Here is a 23,880-nt window from a genome sequence, read left to right as displayed (position 1 = left end):
CAAATCAGTTCGTGAGTCAGACCCCGAGGCAGGTCCCGTTGAATACTTGGAGGCGTTGGAAAGCGCATTTGGCAGTGCTGAGTCTGGGGATGATCTCTATTTCGCTTTCTGCTTAATGCAGCAACAACCAAGTGAAAAACTGTCTAATTTCTGAGGCGTCTGGAAAGGGCCCTTACTAAAGTTGTCCAGAGAGGAGGATTTCCAGCTTCTAGCAAAGACAATGCTCATCTAGAACAACTTCTGAGAGGGGCTGTCACTTCCGATCTCATGCTAATTAATCTGCACCTGAGAGAAAGAAAGTCCAAACCCCCAACTTTCCTCCAACTCTTAAGTGAGATTCGCACAGAGGAAGAGTATGAGGCATCAAGGAGAAAACTAAATACCTCAGTCCAGCATATACAGACAAAACCTTCAGGGACTGGCAATACAGAAATACAAAGTCTCAAAGCTGAAGTTAAAGAGCTTAAGGCCAAGTTAACCACTTGCATGACTAAGTCCCCTGATGTCATAGATAAAGATTCGTCCTCAGTGCAGTCAAGTGAGCACAGTGACACCAGAGAACTGGCTGCTTTGAAAAGACAAGTGAAAAGACTGCAACAGAAAGTAGCCCAACGAGATACTGCTCCAGACTCTTCGGTAAAACTGGCTACCGTGGCAGCAGTAGAGGCTAGCTCAAAGACAAGGACCCTTTACCAGAACAGAACGCCTTTGGATGAGCAGTTCTGTTACCGTTGTGGGGAAAAGGGACATTTTGTCGCAAAGTGTCAAAATCCTGAAAATCAGAGAAAAGTTATACGAAAGCTCATCCGAACTGTCAAGACACTGAAAGAAAGTTCAGGTACTTCAACAAGTAATGCCACTGACACTGACTGCCATGTCAAGGGTTTTCTGACTTCTTCCACCCCAGCTGGAATTCCAGAAGGACTGATTGGGCTGCCAAGTATTGTGCCACTTAAAGTGAATGGACAGCCCTGTGATGCCTTATTTGACAGTGGATCACAGGTCACCATAATATTCGAGTCCTGGTACAAAGCCCATCTGCCTTCCATCCCAGTGGTCTCAACATTTGGGGTGAGTCCAATGTCAGTTACCCCTACCTTGGCTATGTTGTGGTAGATGTTGAGTATCCGGCTGAAGTGACTGGCACCAAACACACTGTACCAGTCCTTGCCTTGATCTGTACAAGCCCAAAAGAAGAGCAGATTCCTGTCATTGTTGGCACTAACACCAGCCATGTCCGCAAAAGCCTGGGCATCCAAATTCACAGGGAGTCGCTACCCACATTCACAGACTCCCTCACGCTAAGCTCTCGAGATGACCAGGTTGGCTGTGTGACTTGGCAAGGTTCAAATCCCTTGTCCTTACCCCCCGGAAAAGACTTGCAAATAACCTGCAAAGTTCATTTTCAGCAGACAGTTGGCAAAGAGATCTTGATGTTTGACTCTTTTCCCTTAGCTCCTCTGCCGGGTGATGTCCTGCTACAGCCCATGGTTGTGCCCGCCAATGCGGTACAAATTAACAGCTTCAGAATCCTGGTGCAGAACCAGTCCGCCAGGGAAACCATTATCCCTGTTGAAACCGTCATGGGTCACCTTTATCGCACCGAAAGCGTCATCTCCATGCCAAGCAAAAAACCGCATTTGACATTGACATTTGACAGCAGCCAGATCGACTTTGGTGACTCTCCTGCGCCTGAAGAGTGGAAGGACCGGCTTAGACAGAAACTAGCGGAACGCTCCTACGTCTTCTCAGTTCATAAATGGGACGTTGGCCTCGCAAAAGAGATGGAGCACACCATCCGCCTGGCTGACACAAGACCTTTTCGGCAAAGATCACGTCGACTGGCACCTGCAGACATAGAGGTTGTAAGAAAACATCTGCAAGAGTTACTCTGTGCCGGCATCATTAAAGAGTCCCGTAGCCCCTATGCCTCGCCGATTGTAATTGTTAGAAAGAAAAATGGAACCATACGGATGTGCATAGACTACAGGCTCCTTAACAGCCGGACCGTGCCCGACCAGCAGTGTTGGGACTAACGCGTTATTAAGTAACGCGTTACAGTAACTACGTTATTATTGTGGTAACAAGCATGGTAACTAGTTATTATACCAAAATCAGGAACGCGTTAATCGTTACTGGGATTTAGATAGGCTCGTTATTCGTTACTTCGTGTGGTGGCATCGTGGAGCTTCCACAGATTCAGTAACATTAGCAAGTGGTGGAGGCCAGCAGCAGCAGGTGGATGAGGGAAAGGGGAGGCAGGAGGAGCAGAGACCCGAGGCGGCCACCGGTCCGGTCCAAGTGTCACGTGAACTGAACTTCAGGTAAGAAGTTGTGACCTGCAGTCTATCTGGGTCAGATATAAACCAAGTTTAGGTGGAGTTTATTTTCGTTGTGCTGACTTTTTCGTACTGCGTACTAGCTAGCATGACGGCGTTTCTATACAGCTGGGTGGGTATAGAAATGATGTTACTGATGTTACTGAACTTTATTTTGTTCATAAGGTTAATTATTAGAGTTGCCAACCATCCCGTAAAAATGGAATCATTCCGTATTCAGAGAAAATATCATGCATTTGGTATTGAGGTGAAAAGGAACGCAGTTTGTCCCGGACTTCAGCTACAATGAAAAACAGACAAAGCTGGAGTTATTCCGTTTCTTTACGCTGCAGCTGCCTCTTCTTCTCTCATTCTCTCCCCTCCCTTTCCAGTTTCTACTTCAATCATGAAACTGATCAATGATCAGCTGATCGGCTTTTCTCTCTTGTTTGTTTATCACCCACTTTGCGCCAGAAAGAAGAAACCAGCGGAGGTCGCGTTAAACAACAGCAGCACGTTTACGCTTGATCAGCTTGATCATTGTTTGGTAAATTAAAGGAGGGTTGCAATGCTCTACTTTACATGGTGTATGACATGATTTACTGCACTGTAGACACTAGTGTTCATTTTCGCGTGTAGTGCTACTGTTAAGGGATAAGCTTCATTGATCCCAGAAAGAGAAGTTAATTTAAAAATATCGTACGAGAGTACACTAGAAAAAGAACCCAAAGCCCATTTATTTAATGGTATTGAGTAAATGAGGGCTACATAAACATTTGGATAAACGAGTGTATAAACGATTCACACTGCATTAGAGAAGTGAAACTAATGCAAATGTTCTGTAAACCTGCATTCTTTTTAATGACCAGCACGTGGCGACTCCTATGATTGTAAAAGACCTCTCCAATTGTATAGAAGTCAGTGGCAAACTTGCACTTAGCTCTCAGTAAACATTTTTACTTCAACATGAAAATGATTTTATAAATTTCATTAACTAGCTCATATACAATAGCTAATAGCTTATTATTGACAAATCGTGGCGGGTGAGTGTGCAGTGTTATGCTTTCATGATGATTTCAAAAAGCAAAGTTGGCAACATATGTGTCTGCTTCATTCTTGTTAAAAACAGGGTCAATAATTCAAAAATCTCTGTTTTAAGTGTCTTTAAAGGAAAGAGAAGCCCAGCTGTTTGACATGAAAGAGATGCAATCATTTTATAGTTTTAAAACAAATGTATTAGTGTGCATGGAATCCAGTTGACAAGGTATTCAACTAATTTGAGACCACCACTTACCTCTCCTTTCTCGTTCCTGATTCGTCGGTTAAAGTCTTTGCCCTCTAGACAGATAAAATCATCTCCGGGGTGGATGATGCCACATTTAGCAGCAATGGCCCTGGCTGTGTTAATGTTATCGCCAGTCACCATCCGCACTGTAATGCCTGCACGCTGACACTTACGGATGGCCTCAGGCACCTTGGAGGACAAGGACGTTTGTTCACAAAAAAATATAACGATATTATTTTTAACAGCACAGTCGCATTATGGCATGAACAAACCCAAAGAACCAATTCAAATTCCAACTATTCCAAAACACATGCTAGCTCTCAAATCCCGTACTTCCATACTGACACTTGAAAAAGTGTATTCACTCAGTAAAGGACACCTAAATGCTAAGTGTTTGACGAGTGGCCAGATGGTGTACTCAGTTGCTGAGTGGACACATCTTGCCCTCGACTGTCACTGTCCTGAGTAATACAAAGCAGCAACCGAAGGACCACCAAACAATTTCCAGCCAGCGGAAGGAGCAGAAATCATCAGTACAATAATCATACTAATGCTAGCTGGCTACCTATATGGCTAACAGCACAATTTACTTAATACACAAGTATATATGTAGTGGACTATTTAAAAATGAAAATGGATTTATCCAAATTACCCAAACTGAGGCAAACAAACACACTTCGTTGTATCCTACCTCAGGCCGTACAGGATCCTCTATCCCAACTACAGTGATGCAGGTCAACTCCGTTACTATCTCTGTCTCGTTGTCCCATTCTGGTTCCGGATTGGCTGGAAGGTCACGGTATGCAATGCATATGGTCCTCAACCCCTCACATGCCATGGGCTCAATCACCTATTAATAATCATTATTGCAGCAATAATCAGGAAGATTAGACCACACTATATTGTCCTGTATATAACATTTAAATATGAATACACAGCTGGAAGGAAAAGACCTCAAGCTGCAGACAGCAGTAATGTAAAGATGAGGTGACTAAAGCTGCCACAGTGGAAACTGAACTACTGAGCTGGAACAAAATTGTGTAAGAAATTATTTTTCTCACGGCAGAAGTTGTTTATCAAAACGCAAATGTAGGCCAGTCAGGCAGTCTGTCAATTAACAATACTCAGCCTGCGCAGGCTTAGAACTATGTGGAACAAATACATGTGTTTTGCTGTTAAAAGTTTTAGTTACATCAAAGCTGATCTGGTGACCACGTATAGCAGATTTAGAATGTAAGTCTACCAACGCTGGTCTTAACTCACATTCTGTTCTGTGATGCTTATGGTGTTTAGTGTGACTCCAAGTGTGACTTCTTATCTATAATGTATGTAGAATATTTTTTCTAGTGGATATTTAAGGTACAATATGGGCAGACTGAGTCAGGAAAGCAGTGGCCTTACAGAGTTTTTATCTGGTTTCACAAAGTAACAGCCAAACGTAATGATGCTGCAATAGGCCTCTGTCTATCAGCAGAATACTGGTACAAGAGATCCTTGAGGCAGCACCACTGGTGAAGCTTGTGCTTATCATGACAATTTCACGATGTAATAAGAGGTGTCGGCATCTCAAAGTTTGTCCTACACAATAGCATAGCTCCTCACTAACATCACGCATCTAACAAGATTATTAAACAAAAGAGGTACAGTATTCAACTCTGTACAACTCTGTATACTGTTTTATTTCACTTTCATAGCTTTCTCATATTTCTGTTTGCAGCTTTACCTGCTTGGCATAAAACAGCAGAAAGGCACAGTTAGAGACTGTGACGATTACTTTAAGTTTTGGCACTCAGCACTCAATCTGGGTTTTAGTTTCTGTTTAAGTCACCCCTCTGGATAGAATTTCTGTTTGATGTTTGTGGAAAACAAAAGAAAATCTATCATGTTTTGTGACATGTAAAATCTTCTAGTTTCTGAAAATGGAAAGTCTTGAAAATTACTGAGAAGGTAGCTAAAATCTATTAGGAGAAGGACTTTTAGAATGATACAATGAAGGAATCAGAAAGTCTTACCTGTTTTACCATCTCATCTCTGTCACGTGGGCGGAAACTGCGAGATTCTCCATTGGCATCAAGAATGTAGGAACACCTGGAAGACAGATGAAGATTTTTGGGGAGGAAAAAGAGCAGCTTTTATTTTACAGATTAAAACCATTTAAACAATTACATTAAACACAGTGTGAGCTGTTGCTGTTATATTAGTTTACATAATCTCATGTAACACCAGACCACTTCCTCCTTTGCTCATCCTCCCCTATCACTCACTTCTTTAACATGATTTCAGATGCTCCTTTGCTGTAAAGCCGGAAGGAACCATCAGGCAGCTTGATCACCGTGCTCATGGATTTACGCACTGAGTTGAATGTATACACCTGAGAGAGAGGGGAGATGTGTGATACATAAGAGTACAATCAAAAATAGACTTTAATATCTCTGACTTAACGCCCCACGGGGTGTGCTGAAGGTGTACTTAAGGGTTTGAATCTTTATCAATGTGAGAAATCATGCTTGCTGCACTGTCAGCATGTCAACTCATCATAAAGTAGGGGAAATCAGCTATACCCTCATCATTTCATCACTGAAACATGATTGTGGTTTATGTAGCTATGAATAAGTGATGATTTGAGTCATCACTGTGATCTGCCAGCACCAAGGAAAACAACACGCTTGTTTGTCTCCCATCATTGTAGCGGAGAGAATGCTGTTGAACCCAATCGTCAAGAGAGTGTTTGAAAATCCTGTAAGATTTTACAGCAGAGGTGTCAAACTCAGATTTACCAAGTCTGATACCCCTTCTCATTTAGCAAGTTTAAAGATTGCACAATGAGAATCAAATCAAGGGCCAAATGTACAGCATAGTTCAGTTCAATTCCATTTCAGTTATTCAGCAACAAATCACAATTAAGTATAATCCTTGCGACCTGCTTACATCATCAAAAGTGCAACAGAATGCAGTTCTTGCTTTGTTTTGAGGACACTGAGTGTGATTAGCTCCCACTTGATTTTTATTAAAGCATATTGTGAAAATGTATAATTTAATTCTCAGACTTTAAAAAACACAATATAAAGTCTGTTGATTCTTTCAGTTAGATGAGTTCAAATACATAGTGACCTAACCTTCTGGCAAACTTTTACTAAAATGTTCTAAAAATAAAAATTTAACTGGTAAAAGTGAAATGTGCTGCATGAGTTCCTACCTTGTACAGTCGCTCCTCAGGGATCTGCTCTCTGATGGGGGCATAGTCCTGTTGTAGGTCTAATACAAATCCCAGCAGGCCACACTCTGTCTTGTTGCCCACCTGCTTTGCCAAACCCCCTTCCACATCAGGTGGCTGATGGAAAGTTAGTTGAGGTGTTTGATTGGAGAGCGAGAAATGATGGAGGGCAGAGAAAGTACAAAAATAAAAATGACATTAAAGAAAAGGAACAGGAAAAAGAAAACCCACAAGTCCAATTAATTAGTGACAACCAAGGACCAGTAAAGCATTATTAAACCAGAGAGCAACCTGCAACATAATGGCACCTCTGTCAATACATGACTCACTAAGATCTTGGAGGTGTAGGCGCTGTTGATTGCGATAGCATTGACTAACAGATTCAGTGTCCGGGGGTTGATTTGTCCAGGTTCTGGGATCACACGGTGGTGCACATCACCTGAAAACAAGAATATCACTTTAATCCCCATTGGTAATAGATTTTTTCTGTGCTGCTATTGTGCCATCAAGCTGATAATGAGTCACCCATGGCAGAAAGTTGTTTTGTCAAGACAGAAGACTGCTATGCTGCTAAAGCTTTTTTCCCCATTGTTTCCACTGGTGAGTTTTTGTAAGAGGAATGTATGTAGTATAGTTATGTGCCAATACATTACTGACGGCATTTCACAGAGGCACTGTTTTCATCATGCAGAGTGCTGCTGAGCCTGTCAGAACAGTTGTATAACGTATTCTGTGGCTCTGCAGGCGCTTTGTCAAGCCTTAGAAAATAACCCTGCCGATGTCATCACGTGACTACAAATTTATGACAGAAAGTAATTGTTACAAACTAGGACATTGTGTTTGAATGACATCGCTAGAAACTACTGAGTAAAAAGGATTCAGTATGTTTTGGAGCTTGACTCATAGCAAGAATTAAAAGTCAAAAGTTCATCTTAGCCTCTGCCAGTCACTGTTAACCAATCTTTTTGAAACACGTTTCTTAACTTTGTGAAAGTGAGAAGTCTGATTTTGAAAAAGGAACATGAAATATAAACAGCAACAAAAAAGAAGAGGTGGCTGTAACCAATTCATTGTGGATGTAGAGAGACAGTCAACAACTAGCATGTAATGTATTAACTAGAGATGGCACGATACCACTTTTTTATGTCCGATACCGATACCGATATCATAAATTTGGATATCTGCCGATACCGATATGAATCCGATATAGTGTGTTTTTTAATCAATAAAACGTTTTTTTTAATATCTTGCTGCATTTTGTATAAGTTTATACTCAAGTTTAAACAAATAACAACACTAAAGCTATTCTGTTATACCTGTATGTAAAAAATACACTGCGCCCAAAATATTTCATAGTTCAGCAACACTGATCAATCTAATAAACTTAAACCTACTCCATCCTCCCTATTCTGGTATTTTAAAGAGTACTTAGCAGAAATATTAAGCAACCTAACTAATAGGGTTGCAAACTCCCAGCAAAAAAACATAGGGAACCACCCCCCACCCTCCACCTCATGATGCTTAATCGATGTAATCAAATTTAATTTGATGCAGTGTGGAAAAATGCACAGAAATAAATTATTTTTCAAGAATAATTAAATAGATTCGACATCTTTCTTCAACAGAATTGCAGAATTCACAGATGGTACTTTCCCAAAGGAAAAAGTACTATAGCTTACTAGGGTATATTAGACTTAACAGTTACTATATACAGTAATGGACTTCTATATATTTTACATCAGATTAAAACTTTGGGTGTAAGAGTCAGATAATTATTTATTAAAAGCTAGACATTTTAAATGAGAATAAGAAAGAAAAGTATGTCTTTGTGCCCCCTTTTCCCTGTTCATGCCCTATTGGCCCCCCTGGCTAAACTTTGCTAGATCCGCCCCTGCACAGTTACCAGCCGTCAGCTACGTAGAAAAGGATCCTGGTGTAGAAAGTAATATTAAATAAATTCTAACAACAGCTTATCAAGCTTAATAGTGCTGCTGTTGTTCAGCCGCTGGTTTCCTCTTTCTGGTGAGAAGTGGGCCAAAAACAAAGAAGAGAGACGGACTCGCGACAGAAAAGCCGATCAGCTGATCATTAATCAGTTTCACGATTGAAGTAGCAGCAGGAGAGAGAGAGAGAGGGGCAGTCCCTCCATATATCGGTTGTTAAGCTTAACGTGGGAATGCTTTACAAACATTCAGAGATGAACTTACACACTTGCTTTACTTCTCTCTGGGAAAACTTCCTCGGAGATGAAATGCCGGATTGCTAGCAAGGCTACAAATACACACAGCCGCTCTATCACGTGATGCATACTGCTGCAACGTGCTACGGTTACGCCGTGTAGCAAGTTTTGTGAGGTGCTTTTTTGATATTTAATGGATCGGATTACATTTTTTTATTTCTCACCGATATCCGATCCAGTAATTTGGGTCAGTATCGGACCGATACCGATACGTAATATCGGATCGGTCCATCTCTAGTATTAACTAACAACGACAACTATTATTGTTGTAAAAGAGTTATATAAAGCTGCGCATCATCTGCAAAACAGTCAAAAGGTCAAGGTCAAGGTCAAGGTCAAATTTATTTATATAGCACATTTCAAACAGCCGATGCTGCACAAAGTGCTTAACAATATAAAAATGGTATTAAAAAGCAACAATGTAATACAATAATAACAATAAAAAACAATAAAAGGACAGTAAAAGAATTAAAACAATAACTAAACTAATTTAAATAAGACCAAAATGCTTGGGTCATAGTGTGTTAAAAGCCAGGGCATAGAAATGTGTCTTTAGTAAAGATTTAAATTGCTCAAGTGTTTGTGCAGATCTAATATTTAAGGGGAGACTATTCCAAAGTCTGGGACCTGCCACAGAGAAGGATCTATCACCACGGGATTTGAGGTTAGTCCGTGGGATGGACAACATTAGTTTTGAGCTAGACCTCGTGGTTTTTCCTGGAGCATAGGCAGAGAGGAGCTCATACAGGTAAGGAGGGGCTCGGGCATTAAGTGACTTAAAAACAAAAAGTAGAAGTTTAAATTGGATCCTGTAGGAGACAGGAAGCCAGTGTAAAGAAGAAAGATCTAATATTTCTGGACACACTGAGCAGGTGCATGCATAAACAACAGTTCCATCTCCTTTATACCTTGAGGCAATGTTAAAAGGGATGTCATATATTTATTGTTTAAAATCATAGGTCAACGTTTCAATTAATGAGGTCAGTTTATAGAATCTTTCAATTTATTTATTTAACTAGAACTAGACTGTCACTAATTGCAATACTGAACTACACTACAGAATATTAGAATGGATGAAAGTTTGATTCATTCTAATATGAACTAAGGGAGAGGCCAGCCACCCTTCGGAGGAAGCTCATTTTCTGCCAATTGTATCTTGTGTATATCTCGTTCTTTCAGTCACTACCCACAACTCTTCAACATTCACAAATTTGTTCACCAATCTTCAGCATGGCATTTATGAATTATCACTTGTACTCACCGATGTAAGCCTGCACTACAGTCATGCGGTTCGTGGTGAGGGTGCCTGTCTTGTCAGAGCAGATGGCCGTAGCATTACCCATGGTCTCACATGCATCAAGGTGCCGTACAAGGTTGTTGTCTTTCATCATTTTCTATAAATGACATAGCAGTGTGTGAGGGGAGGACAGGAGGGAGGGTGGGATGGTGTGAATGAGGATAGATAGATAGATAGATAGATAGATAGATAGATAGATAGATAGATAGATAGATAGATAGATAGATAGATAAATAAGGATAAGGGAGGATATGGAGAAAATGTTAAATGTAGAATTAATGTATTAATAGTATACACTACGACACCAAACCCTTTTTCTGAAACTAGATGGACACTTTCTTAAGGTTCTCAATTATATTCTTTTAGAAAACTGATTTAGACACACCTCCTCCCCATCTTACCTGCCACCAGTGTCTAGACTCCGGAGGGTCCTGTTCTAAATCCTAACACCACTGGGATTCTGTTCTGCTATCATGGGTCATCTGAGTCTAATTGCCAAATATGTTAATAGAATTCTCTATCTCAATAAATCACTTCACTTCTTACAAATGAGCTCTCTTCATTGAACTGGCACAGTGGGATTCTCATGGTTATTTCAGAGCTCTTAATTATTTATTTATTTTCTTCATAAGGATTTCTGCTCTTTTATTAGGTTGCATTTTTAGTTTTCACTTTTCCTGTGTTTTAAAGTATTCAGCAAAGAGTTTTTCACATTTCCTTCCTTACCTTACATTTGACCTTGTATACATGACTGTAAATGTCACTGGAACAACATGTGTACCACTTTGCAAGAGGAAAGAACAAAGATTGCAATGATGATTTAATGGATTAAAGACTGTGTGAAAGAACCACTGAAATCAGTGTAATATCACCCTTTTTGGGGACTTGCCTAGCCCTAGGGGGGGCCTCACAGATGCCAATCCTCAGTTTCCCTGGCCCTTCCTCTGCCCGACCCTCCAGTGATAAGAGTGGGCAGGTTCAGCCTGTCATTCTCTGTCCTCTTCGCTCTCCAGATAACCTCCAACATCTCCATCTATATTCAACCTTGAGGAAAAGGGGCTTGGGGCAGCGAAGAAAGGCTGGTTACAAGACTGAGTACGGTGGCCTCACACCAGAGAAGTCTCTCTTTCAATTTCTGAGGATTATAGACTCTGCGCTAGCCTGCTCTCCTGCCTCAGGATGGCCGTTCAGCGTACCAGAGCTCCCGCTGCCTGGCCCGTCAGCCTTGTCGTTTACATGGGAACATACAGCACGGGACTGTTTGCCAGCCTGTGTCAGCCAAGCTGGGTTTTCCAAGACCATGCCTGTCATGAGTAAGACTGACGTGTGCCTTTTCTGAGTTGGCCAATCTAAAATTTGTGTTTCCTCTTCATCAGTCGGTCGATATGTCTGGGACCATGAAGTTTGTTTCTTTAATGAACATTAAGAACGTTGAGTCTTGTCTTCCTGAGCCAGCTAATAAACAAAGTGTGTTTTGTATTTCAGAAACGGTTAATAAGAAGAACATGTTTGGTGCTTCTGTACTGGCCAAATTTAAAACAGTGTTTCCTTTTGCTAAGCTAGTAGACAAGATAAGTCCATATGGTCATACAGAGTTGATCTTTTCAGAAAGTGATATTGTGTTTTGTCCAGCCTTTTTAAAGCCTGTTTCTGTGACTGAGCCACTCTCCCCAGAGACTGTTAAGGTTTCACAGCATGTCTCCCCAAGAACTGATTCACAGCACGACTCCCTGGAGACCATTAGTGGTTTGGCTGAGCTGGCCTCCCCAGAAACTGTTGCCCTGCTGGGGGTTTCCTCAAAGACTGCTAAGAGCGCAACTATGCTAAGCAGCCTAAAAGACTGTTCCGCTTCCTAGCTTGGTTTTGTAGAGACTGCTGCTCCACCAAGGGCCACTCCAGAACCTAACCCTTCACCTTTCCCATCCCCCAGAGTGAGCGTAGCCAGGATCCACCCTGTCCCTGCATCCATACTCACTCCCAGGGTGAGGACAGCTGTGGTTCCTTCTACTGGTCCCTGCTTCCAAGGGAAGCTAGTGCCCAGACAGGGCTCAGCATGTCCCTACTCCTGTTCCAGTCCCCAGGATGAAGGTGGCTAAGTCTCTTTTAGCTGACTTTTTTTCCCATGACAGTCTCAGCGTGAAGCCGACGTGACCAGCTAAAGAAGTAGCAGTTCCTACATGTCCATGTGGTTAATCATTCATTAAAGCTGACAGGCGAATGTACCTTGACAGAGTAAGCCAGAGAGATTGTGACAGCGAGAGGTAAGCCTTCTGGGACAGCAACAACCAGCACAGTGACTCCAATAATGAAGAACTTGACAAAGTACTGGATGTAGACTGGAGTGCACTCTGGCAACCATGAGCGACCTGCAACACACAGCAAACTGCATATTAAACCTACACAACCTCTGTTGAAAGCCTAAGAAATGTTCGACATGACAAGAAAACACTGTTGTGTTTAAAACAGTAATGAGCGATTGTGTATGTTGGGAAGCTGCATAAACACAAACCTTCAACGACAAATGTGTTGATGACAAAGAACAGCACCAAAATGATGACAGTGATGGCTGACATCACCAAACCTGTAGGGAGATTAAGGAAGAGACAACTCATCAGAGTTGCTCAGTCAAGACTGCATTGCATTTTATGTTGGGCCTGTAGTGACACATGCCAAGAATAAAAACATGTCGTTCATATTCTTGTAGGAGTCAAGAACATCATCTTGCACACATGCCTGTCTCTGAACAGGAATACAGCATCTTTCTACCCAAGTCTTCATACTTTCACACTCAGACCTTCACACTATTCCCACAATTAGTTTTTCATACTGAGAAACCCATACATTGTTGCAACAAAAGCTCAGTAGGACATACAGCTGCAGATTCCACTTTGTGTGCTGATATTTTAGAGGACACTGAAACTATAAGGGCGTGAAATTCTGCCCGGTATAGGGATGAGTTGTGTACCTGCTTTGCCAATCTGAACAGCCAGTTTTGTGAGCTTTCCCTGCAACACACTCTTCTCTTTCTTTGGAACATTGGTCTTCTTCTTCTCTCTGTCCTCTACCTCTCCTCCTTCTGCACTCTTCAGAGGTTGCATCTCCATGGCAACTCCCCCATCCTGTTTTTTGGCTGAAAAACACACACAGCAAAAAGATTTGAAAACTGTAAATGTCTTCAGCACCTGACAATAAAACAAACTCACTCGACATGCAAACCAACCTTTGTTCTGATTGTTCTCCACTGCACCATCAGGTTGCTTTCCTGAGACAAAAGGAGGCCAAGTTAGACAGGGCCATAAAGGTCAAAGAACAAGAACACAAAAAATAATAAAACAAATAGTGCATTTTTATTGTGACAACTTGCAGAAACAGAAAACACACAGAACAATACTAAAGGGAACAGTTCATACTTCATACACTGGGTTATACAAGAGAGTGAGAGACATTTTCAAAGGTATTATCCAAAGGTAATCCACATAATCTGATATCACCACAATGGTGTTCCTACAACATGATGACCAATGTTGCTCTGGTAGTCACCTCACACAAATGGTTTTGGCTTCATGACATTGTTCCAATCAGTGTTTTCTCCATTAAAAAAAACACAAAATAGCACTAGAAACAGAGATCATGCTTCCCTTATATAGGCTTCTCTTGACAAGCTTCCTGTAAAATATAAAATTGAATTGAATTTAAAATCATTTTCTTCACATACAAAGTCTTCATTAATAAGGTGCAGCCATATCTTAAAGACCTCATAGTACCACATTATACTAATAGAGCACTTTGCTTTCAGACTGCAGGTCTAATTACTGAAGGCACTCTTCTGTGGAACCAGCTCTTGGTTTGAAATTGGGAGACAAACAGTTGACGATTAGATTTAAAACATTCCTTTTTGATAAATCTTATAGTTACGACCGCATCAGGTAACCTTGTAGCATTCCTTAGTTACACTGTCAAAGGCTGCTGGGAGATTTCTTGTGATACACTGAGCATTTCTTCTCCACTAACTTCTTTTCAAGCCCAGATGTTAATGTCCCTACTGCTGCATATCATTATTTTTTGTCTTCTCTCTTTCCAATAGATTGTATTTTGTCCTTGTTTCTCCATGCTCTCATTTTTCTTCCCCAACCACTCATGGCTGCATCTCCATGGTTCTGCTGAAAGGGAGTATTTTCTCCTTATCATCATCTAGCCCAGCGGTCCCCAACCCCCGGGCCTCGGACCAGTACCGGTCCGTGAGTCGTTTGGTACCGGGCCGCGAGAGATGAGGCTCAGGTGTGAAATGTATGGTTTTCAGGGTTTTTATCGGTTTTCAGCGTTATTTTGTTATCGTTTTTATCGTTTACTCGGTTTTCCTTGGTCTTTTCACGTGTGTTATGAATAAATTTTCTTTTTTTCGGTACCGGTACTAGTTTTATTTTGTTGTATTTATCCGTGACACCTTAAAGGCCGGTCCATGAAAATATTGTCGGGCATAAACCGGTCCGTGGCGCAAAAAAGGTTGGGGACCGCTGATCTAACCCTTACTCATAGGGGATCTTCTGATTGTTAGTGTTTCCGCTGTAATATTGTGGAGTCATCACAATATAAAGTTTTTCTGTAGTGATTTTAGGATAAAAAAGGTGTGTGTGTGTGTGGGGGGGGGGTTTGGAGGGTGACAGCTGCTCTCAAACCAGTGTGGGATAAAACCAAACAACTTAAAATTGGTTAAAAATTCCACAGCACTTGCCATAATCTTTGACTTGTTGTCTTGTTGTTGTCTCTTGAATGTTTACTATGTACTGATGAAAAAAATAAAAGTCCACTAAGTCTTAATATTTCGTTTCCCTACTCCTGCACACCCACCACAACAACATGAGTTGCAATAACAGTTCCAGAGTAACATCATTATGATACTGCAGGATGAACATCAACACGGTGATATCAGATACAAAGTGGCATCATACGGCACTGTCACTTTCACTGTGTACACTATGAGGTCAATTCATTGGTTGAGGAAAGGAGTGGGGCGGATAACTTTATGCTCACATACCATTGGTGACTGTGCTGTAACTGGCATCTGTAGTGATGAGCAACTCAGTACTCTCCTCTGTTAAATGTGTGACAAAGGAAGGTTTTTGTGGGAAGGGGCACATGAAGGATTTGGCAAAAAGGGAAAAACAAAAAACAGCAAATCTTATAAAAAAAAACTCAAGAAGTGAATGTGGTTTTATGCACAGCTCTGCGTGCGTAATGCGTATTGCATAGAATGAAACCTCAATATAGGAGACAGATTAAAGAAGAAACGTAAACAGCCCCACTGGCATTTGTAGAAGTCTTCTGAATAATGTATTAGTTCCAGTAAACGAGTGTCTGAATGATCCAGCCCACACAGGCAGCTGCACTGAGCTGCAACACATCCCAGGATGCAACAAACACTTTGGGAACAGAACGAAAACAACAAGCTGTAAGAGTATTCTTTAATAAAATAAGTGTCATCAGGCCCTTTGTTGCTGTCTATTTCTGCATTCCAGGAACATGTGTTCTCCTTTTTCAAGACGTCAACAGTAGCAGACACATTTCAATTGTGAAGTGAGAACTGCAGCAGTACTGTAGAGGCACAGAAGAGTGCACTAATAATGATATTAACCTTAAGTGCTTCTGAAAGTATTTGTTGCTTCTGCTGTCTGCAGCTCTGCTCTGACTGCATGGCTCCTATGGAACAAATATGAGCACAGACTAATGCTTTGTGCACTGACCAACCAACACTCTTCCCTGAAACTCTCCAGCTGCCTCACTCTCCCCTGCTCTTTCAATAATTGATTCAATCTGCAGCCTCAACCTCTCTCTCTCAGATTAAGGGTGGGGAGGAGAGACAGTGGAGGGCAACGCCAGAGAGAGGAAAGTGAAAGAGGGCACAGGAGCGGGGTAAACAAGAGAAACAGTGAAAGAATCGGAGAATGACGGACAGGCTGATAGAAGAAAGGGAAAATGAGAAAACAAGTGGGGAAAGAGAAAGGGAAACAGGTAGTGGAGAGAGAGATGACGAGGATGTGGGCTAAATTATCTATGAGGTTAAACTGGTGTGTTTCCTGTTGAAGCTCTTATCTGAAATCATTCAGGCATTCAGCTAACCCCATACACACACATCCCAGCACACGCATGTCACAATGTGTGAGCATGGATGGATTATGAAACAATAGCCCCCTGGGCACAGACATGTAACAGCCCCCCCCCCCCCCCCCCCCCCCCCCCATAAGAGCAAGACCTCCCTATTGAAGCAGACACAAAAGAAGATGGCTGTGTTATTTGTAGTTTCTGGTCTTTTCTTTACCATATTGTGTCTTATTTTTATGCTGGGTTTTATGTCTTTTGTGTTTGTTTTGTATGTTTGATTATTTTGTTTCTGTTGGTGTGTGTCTCTAGGTAGTCATCTTGGACATTCAAAATGTATATTATACATTTTGAATGTCCTTATAGAGTTTTCTCATCAGCACAGTCTCATTTAGTTACAACTTCAATGTAATTTCATTTATATAGCATCAAATCACAACAACAGTTGCCTCGAGGCTCTTTGTATTAGTGAGTTTTTTAAGCTTACCACACTGTGAATTTTCATTTTTTGTTTTGTTTTGTTTTGTTTTTCTTTTCTTTTTTTTTTAAATTTCAGTTAAATAATGTTGTAATATGTGTGTCAGATGCTAACCAAAAGATAGTAAAGAAAGGGCGACTAAACCAAAGGTCACAGAGGTGATAAAAGAGAGAGCTTTATCTGCTTCATCTTTTTACATCCTCTACTGGTTTGAATATATCAACAACAATACTGCACGTATTAATAATAAAGATGAAAATATTTAAACCTATCATAAAGGTGAAACACATCTTCAACAAAATTATCTTAATTATTGTCATTTATTGTCTCCACTGGGTCACTTACCTTTCTTCTCTTTCCCATCTTCCTCCACATCTCCAGCTCCCAGGAGAGTGAAGATGATGCCTGTCTGTGAGTTGACACCAACAGCTGTCACCAGCATCCTCCCCGAGCCCTCCATCACATGGGTACCTTTAATAGTTTAGATGAGTGCTACATGTAAAGTGTTGGTCTCAATAGTTACAGTAAAAAAAGACAATCTGGAGGAAAAAAATTAGTTAAGGCTAAACCCTAACCCTCAGGAGCAGGGTCACAAAAATACTGACTTGTCTTTCATTGACTTGAATTGATGGCAAAAGACTTGACTTGGTGACCCATAGTATTTATAAATTGAATATGTTTGTATAGTTTTACAATCTGTTACTTTACCAGACAGTTATGAATAATAAATAACATCACGAGGATGTGCTTTATCTTCATAGCTGCATGCACACTTGTAGTTGCAACTGCTGGCGCAAGAGCAACATGAAAAAAACTCAGACTGCACAAGCCAACTAAAAATTAGCCACTGGATGTTTCATTCAGTTTAAAAGCTACAGCTTGTTTCCGCCTGATGTTTGGCGTCAGGCCGACAGGTACTTTACCAGAGCTTTTTCATTGGTTGCTGGAAAAAAAGTAGTGACACAGACAAACAACAAGAGCAGTCAGAGAACGCAACTCCCCCCAAAGGGCAAGTGCTATACTAAAACTTTGATGATGTTTTTATTACAACATGTTGATGAGGGCCTGCTTTTATAACATGCTGATGTCTGACCTTTGACCTATGAACTTGAAGCATTACATACTATAATTGTGTATTGTATTACCTTTACCCATATGGTTGGAGCAGAAGTGGCTGAAATCTTTGGCTTCTATAAGCTGTAAAACTTAAGATTTAAGATATATTCATGCAGTGTGTAATTTTCCAAAAGTTTATGGTGTCATTGTGATGTCACAGGGTGTTGTACTGAAGAAAGAAAAAGTGTGTTGCATTGTTCTCTCCATAATATATCAAATGGTATATTGGTTTAAGTTTTTGACCTTTATTCAATGTTTAGCCAACCTAGGTACCAATGTCCCCCAAGGCATTGTGAAGTTGCGAAGTTTGAAGATGAATTACAAATAATTGTGGGTAATATGAAGTTTTTACTGATTTTGATATTTGGTGTTGGTGTTGACTTGACCCAATTTTCACCAAAATTAAATCAGCTCGAGCTGATATTGGTATCTACCGCCACACAAACTGTAATTAGAATGTTGATATCTTAATAACTGTGGACTCTAGACTGCTAACAAACAGACAGACAGACAAAAAAGCGAACAGAATGATCTCTCTGATCTCTCTTTTTGGTGGGAGAATTAAATATAATAAACAGTGAGTTAAGGGGCATTAAATGCCCAGTACATTTAAGTACGTTATGTACTTAAAAATACCTGGGGGGAAAAAACACTTGCCACTTTTTGAGCAAAAAAACAACAAACCTGAGAGCAGCATGGGGTCCTTATCCACAGATTTGCGTACATGGTCAGACTCTCCGGTAAGAGAGCTCTCATCTATCTTCAGATCATTTCCTTGGACCAAGATACCATCAGCTGGCAGTAGGTCACCTGAACATAGACATACACATATCAGTGTTTTACTCAGCTTGCTTGCATTATATATCCTCACTATTACTGCACAGCACCAATTAAATTCACTTGACTTTAACTGCTTTTTATGCCATTTCCCTCTCTCGCTGTCTCTTTTTTTCTCACTGCATATAGTATCCCCATCAATGCATGCATGCAAATGGCGTGACATAAATTCTACAACAAACACAAGAAGGAACAATAAATGTATGGAATGGATGGTGTTCTTGATTATTTGTGTGTGTCTGCTCGTTTCAGTGGTCACTGTGGCTGGTAGCTTGACTAATGAAAAATGCCTTACCTAAAAAAAAAAGCTTTTAAACTCTTTACTCTGTGGCAAAAAGTATAATCATTTAAAAAATAATTACTTTCTATCAATGAGAAGAGTGTCCAAAATTTGAGTGTACACGTGTGCATTCACTGTTGAGGTATTGATTGCCATCTCCCCCTGGTTCTTTACCTGACATGCAAACCCATATTATAAATGAGTGGGGAAATGTCAGTGATATTTTTATGTTTTAGCATGACACAAATGATTAGCATCATCTAAAGGACATTTGTGATTCATAACTGAAATCAGTGTTATTCAATCATCCACAATCCAGGGTTGATTCTCTTTCCTTCTATGACCTTCACATTTTCTTTTAGACACTGCTGATTTGGAAAAAACAACATCCCTCTTAGTTCCCACTCATTTTACAGGCTGTCATTCTGGATGCTTGAAGCTTTGCCTCAATTCCTCACTTCCAGTCCCAGCATCAACAGAGAGTATCAATAGCTGATGGTATCTTTGGTCCCAGTCATAGAGACTTAGAGACTTAGAGACTTGTTTGGTGATTACCTGGCAAACACTGATCATTAGGGTAAAGTATTCCCCGCAAGTGGTTGCTGAAGGTTCCTTGCTGTCTCTATGATTTTAGCTGAACCACAGTCATGCAGGCCTACAGAATGATCAGTGGCTCCAAGCCATGAAAAGTGTGTTTCTGGGTGGTTGGTGGTTGTTTGCTGACACTAGGTAAATTGGTCACAAAAAGGTATATGGTGATTCACCATGGTCTCCTGGTGACCAAATTACATGGAGGTTAATGGTGCAGCAGCTTCTTTGTGACCAATTTGACCTAGCAATATAAGCAACTTCCAGCAACCAGCTGGTCGGAAAGGCACATTTTTCCCTAGTGATCAGAATTTGCCAGGACTGTCTCTAGGCATGTGTGACTGAGGCCTTACCTAAAAAACCCTAAACATATCTGAGTGCAAATGCTGGTTAGCTAACCTGTTGAATTATTGTTATTATTGAACAAGCTAGCACAAGCATATGTATGACGTCAAATAGTATTGATTTTAGCCATAAGGAAATCATATAATGACCTAAAGTGAAAAGGGTGCCTAGCATTGGTTAATATTAAGTTAACTTAACACCATCTTATACAATATCTATCATATCTCAGTTGTTGTACAAGATACATAACACACAGTACATAAAACAGAGCCTCGTGCATGTCTCATCACTGTTTTGGATGACAGTAGCAGACACATGAAGTCGACACAGGCAATAGTGTTGATGTGGTTCATTTATTGCTATGGGTGTAAATAATTGCAATGGTTTTCTGAGGTTACACAGAGCTCCCCTAACAGCATACATTACAACTGTGTTTTACTAAACTGAGGTAGGTTTTGTGAAATTTGTACGTCAGCTTTCATTCTTTATCAGATATGTTTGTGATTGACTCTTGTGATTAAGTTTTATTTTATCTGCAGTGTCCTTAGATCTTCTAAATTAATCAAAATACTTACAAAAATGAAACTGAACAAATCATTTAATTTGTTGGTATGTTGTTGGGTTTTTTGTATGGGAAGATCTTATAATGGATTCCTTACCATATTTGACCTGAGCCATGTCCCCCACCACCATGTCAGCCACAGGGATCTGGATGACGTTTCCTTTTCGCACAACAGTGAACTTCTGCTCTTGCTCAATTCGACTCTGTAGACCCCGGAACTGCTTCTCTTTGGACCAGTCGTTAAACGCTGTCACCAAGACAACACACACAACAGAAAGCAGGATGGCAGCGCCCTCAATCCAGCCAGCATCTGCCTCGCCTTCATCCTCTGCACCCGCCGACACATTCCCGCATGCTGAAGATGGAGCAATTGTTTAGAGTCAGATATTTTTTGAACATGCCTCAGAAAATCAATAGCTGTTTTCCCAAAAAATATCTAATTTCAAATGGGGAGGAAAATAACAGGGGAAAATATAATCAAATGGTCCACAAGAAAAACTGATATTAGGTAAATATCAAAACCTCATCATTGTTTCTGGTGAGTCACAGAGAGCAAAACAATATGGCTTAAGCTTAGAAGTGCAGAGGCTACTTTTGACTGTTATTTTCAGCATCATCTAATGACTACACATGGTCATTGCTCTTTTTAATTTGCATGTGTGGCTGGTTTAACACAGAGCCACAGTGTCCCATATCTGCATCCTCTGATGAGGCCACTTCCTCTCTATCATGACTCTTCATTGTCACTGAATGGCTCACCAAATCAAACAGACCCAATTTGGTGAGCCATTTCACTTTCTGTCTCTTCAGCTTTTGTCTATTGTGTGCTTGTATTTTTCTTCCTTATATAAAAAGATTCTTATTTTTTTCACTCCTCTCTGATTTCACCAAACAACAGGAAAATCAACAGCAACAAAGTATAATATTTTGCTAAACAGAACATCCAAGAGGCAACATTTGAGAATGTTTTGATGGAAGTACTTGTACATCTAAATGAGATAATAAAACAGCATGCAAATTTGTCACAAGAATAACTTAAATCATCCTGGTCTGATCCTGAGTAAAATGGGTCTACTGGAATGGGTCTCTGTATACATAGACAATTTGATGTTTAAAAGTCTCAATGCTGATGCCATTTTGGGCGTCAGCATCTTGGTCTTAGTTGGCATTAGTTGGCTAAAAAAGTAAATATGATAATAAATGAGCAGTTAACTTTGGGTAAAAAGAAAATCAGGACTAAAAAAAAAATGTACTCGCTCTTGCACCAGGCTCTAAATTATGTTTATTTCTTCTCTAAAGTCTGGTATTATAGGTAGCATAGGACTCTATAGGGACTGACTCACTATTAGATCCACCATTCAAAGAATTTCTCTAGCTTATACAGCAATTTTCAATAAGCTGTAGCTGACATCACTGAACAGCTGGCTGACTTTAGTGCTTTTATAAACACTTAATCTAATGCTTTCTTACTTATGTGAGGCCAAAAAATAAATTAGTTAGTGGTGATTGTTACTATATTTAGCATTTTGCTTTTTTGTAATTTTTGAAAGTCTAGATTAAGTTTAACAGAAATAAAACACGTTCAAGTTACTGCTGCATTATAATATTTGCTAACGCTAATAAAATTTGAAAACAGATAAAACTAAAAATAAATAACTTTGCATTTTTCTCAGTCCTAGCAGTCCTAGTCCTAGTCCTAGCAATTCTTCTTAGCTTTGCTTTAATATACTTTATATATTGGTTTCATAATTTGATTTGACCAAGTCTTCTCAACTCAAGTTCCACTTCCTTTTTTCCAACAGCATTTAGTTTTTCACTAGCAGATTGGATTTGGATGAATTTAGCTCTTCTTTATTAACTTTTGACTTCTCTTTTTCAATTGCCATCAACATGTAAATGCAAGCTGGACCACAGTGCTGAGTAAAATGGCTTGCTTCAACCCTCTCCCTTTGTATTCTTTTCCAGTGTTTGTGTGTTTTCTTCATATAACCTTAACTTCTCCTCTGTCTTGTTCCTCCTCTCTTATCCTACTGTATGTATACTGACAATGTCTTACTTTTACTTCTCTCTATCTCGTTTTCATTTTTCACGTCCACCTTTTTCACTCTTGCTGACAGACCTTTTGTCACACCCTCCCAAACCAGCAACCACACCCTTTGTCCACATCCTCACATTCAGTTTCTTTTCCAGGAGGCTGGTAGAAGGAGAGGCCAAGGGAGATGATGGCAGCGGCCTCCAAAATGATAAGTGTGACATCCTGTAAGGCCTCCCACACAAGTTCCAGGAACGTCTTGGCCTTTTTGGGGGGAATGAAGTTTTGGCCGAAGGTTTGGCACCGACGTTCCAGGTCTGCCGGCTCCCCACTGAGACCTGATAAAGGCAGTAGGAGGATGAGGCACGTGAGGCAAGACTGAGATAGAAAATGCAATTTCGTAAAAATAAATGCTTTAAGATTTACATAGCCAAGTGAAAAAACAAAACACATTTGCATGCACAGATGTGCAAGTTTCATTCCTAAGTGAAGATATATGTGGAGATAAACCAACAGTGTACATAGGGACAGTAAGACACTTGGAATGCGACATACATGCACAAAGCATCACCCACACTAAATTTAACAAAAGCCCTTTGCCCAGTAAAATAATCTCAAAGTCTTTAAAAAATGTAGCTAAACATGGCTCTATATTTCGTTTAAGGATTTTGTGGACAAGAGACTAGGCGTTGAGTCTTGTTGTACTCTCTCTGGGAATTTTAATGGGTGGTAGGGGGTGTCACCTGAGTCCACCTGAAATCAGGAGGACTGTTGTTGTCAAAAGTCTATCTACACTCATCATGTGCATGGATATCATGGTTAATTTGGGTGTTTAATGACTTCTTTGAACTGTTCCTTTTCCAGGGTGGAATGATTGTACACCACATGTCATTATGACTTTAAATAAGTTTGAATTTATTTGGGATTTTCTCCAATATAGACAGAGTCAAAAGCATACATACAGACTTCAATATATACATACACGTAAATCTTTTAAGACGTGCTGCTCAGTGTTCTACAATTTCTTTTAACTAGACAAGGCAATGGCCTATTAACATGATCATGTTTGACTGTAACTGTAACTATCATCCAGCACAAAAAGGATATGTTTGAAATAACTAATCAATATTCAGGGAGAAGGGAGAAGTCAGTGAACTCAGTAAAGATTTACACAGATTAGGAAGGTCTTTGAC

At 40.3% G+C, this 23,880-nt stretch overlaps 1 protein-coding gene across 2 annotated transcripts in view; it reads right to left on the bottom strand.

Moving 5' to 3' along the window:
* The window catches only part of atp2b3b (ATPase plasma membrane Ca2+ transporting 3b), an 86,001-nt gene that overhangs the window by 40,347 nt on the left and 21,774 nt on the right, over positions 1-23,880 (bottom strand). For both annotated transcript variants that reach the window (XM_084916942.1, XM_084916943.1), the window contains exons 3-17: positions 22,828-23,025; positions 20,753-21,010; positions 18,728-18,853; positions 17,273-17,398; positions 13,574-13,615; positions 13,319-13,483; positions 12,863-12,934; positions 12,577-12,719; positions 10,318-10,450; positions 7,147-7,256; positions 6,800-6,934; positions 5,868-5,974; positions 5,616-5,691; positions 4,295-4,453; positions 3,613-3,792 (exon numbers count right to left, since the gene is read on the bottom strand). In XM_084916942.1, coding sequence (XP_084773068.1) covers positions 3,613-3,792; positions 4,295-4,453; positions 5,616-5,691; positions 5,868-5,974; positions 6,800-6,934; positions 7,147-7,256; positions 10,318-10,450; positions 12,577-12,719; positions 12,863-12,934; positions 13,319-13,483; positions 13,574-13,615; positions 17,273-17,398; positions 18,728-18,853; positions 20,753-21,010; positions 22,828-23,025 — 2,030 coding nt within the window. The remainder of the gene's footprint in view (positions 1-3,612; positions 3,793-4,294; positions 4,454-5,615; positions 5,692-5,867; positions 5,975-6,799; positions 6,935-7,146; positions 7,257-10,317; positions 10,451-12,576; positions 12,720-12,862; positions 12,935-13,318; positions 13,484-13,573; positions 13,616-17,272; positions 17,399-18,727; positions 18,854-20,752; positions 21,011-22,827; positions 23,026-23,880) is intronic.

Source organism: Perissodus microlepis, chromosome 20 (assembly GCF_051167445.1).
Source record: "Perissodus microlepis isolate ML-2025 ecotype Zambia chromosome 20, ASM5116744v1, whole genome shotgun sequence".
NCBI lineage: Eukaryota > Metazoa > Chordata > Actinopteri > Cichliformes > Cichlidae > Perissodus > Perissodus microlepis.
This window is presented reverse-complemented; position numbering and strand designations above follow the sequence as displayed.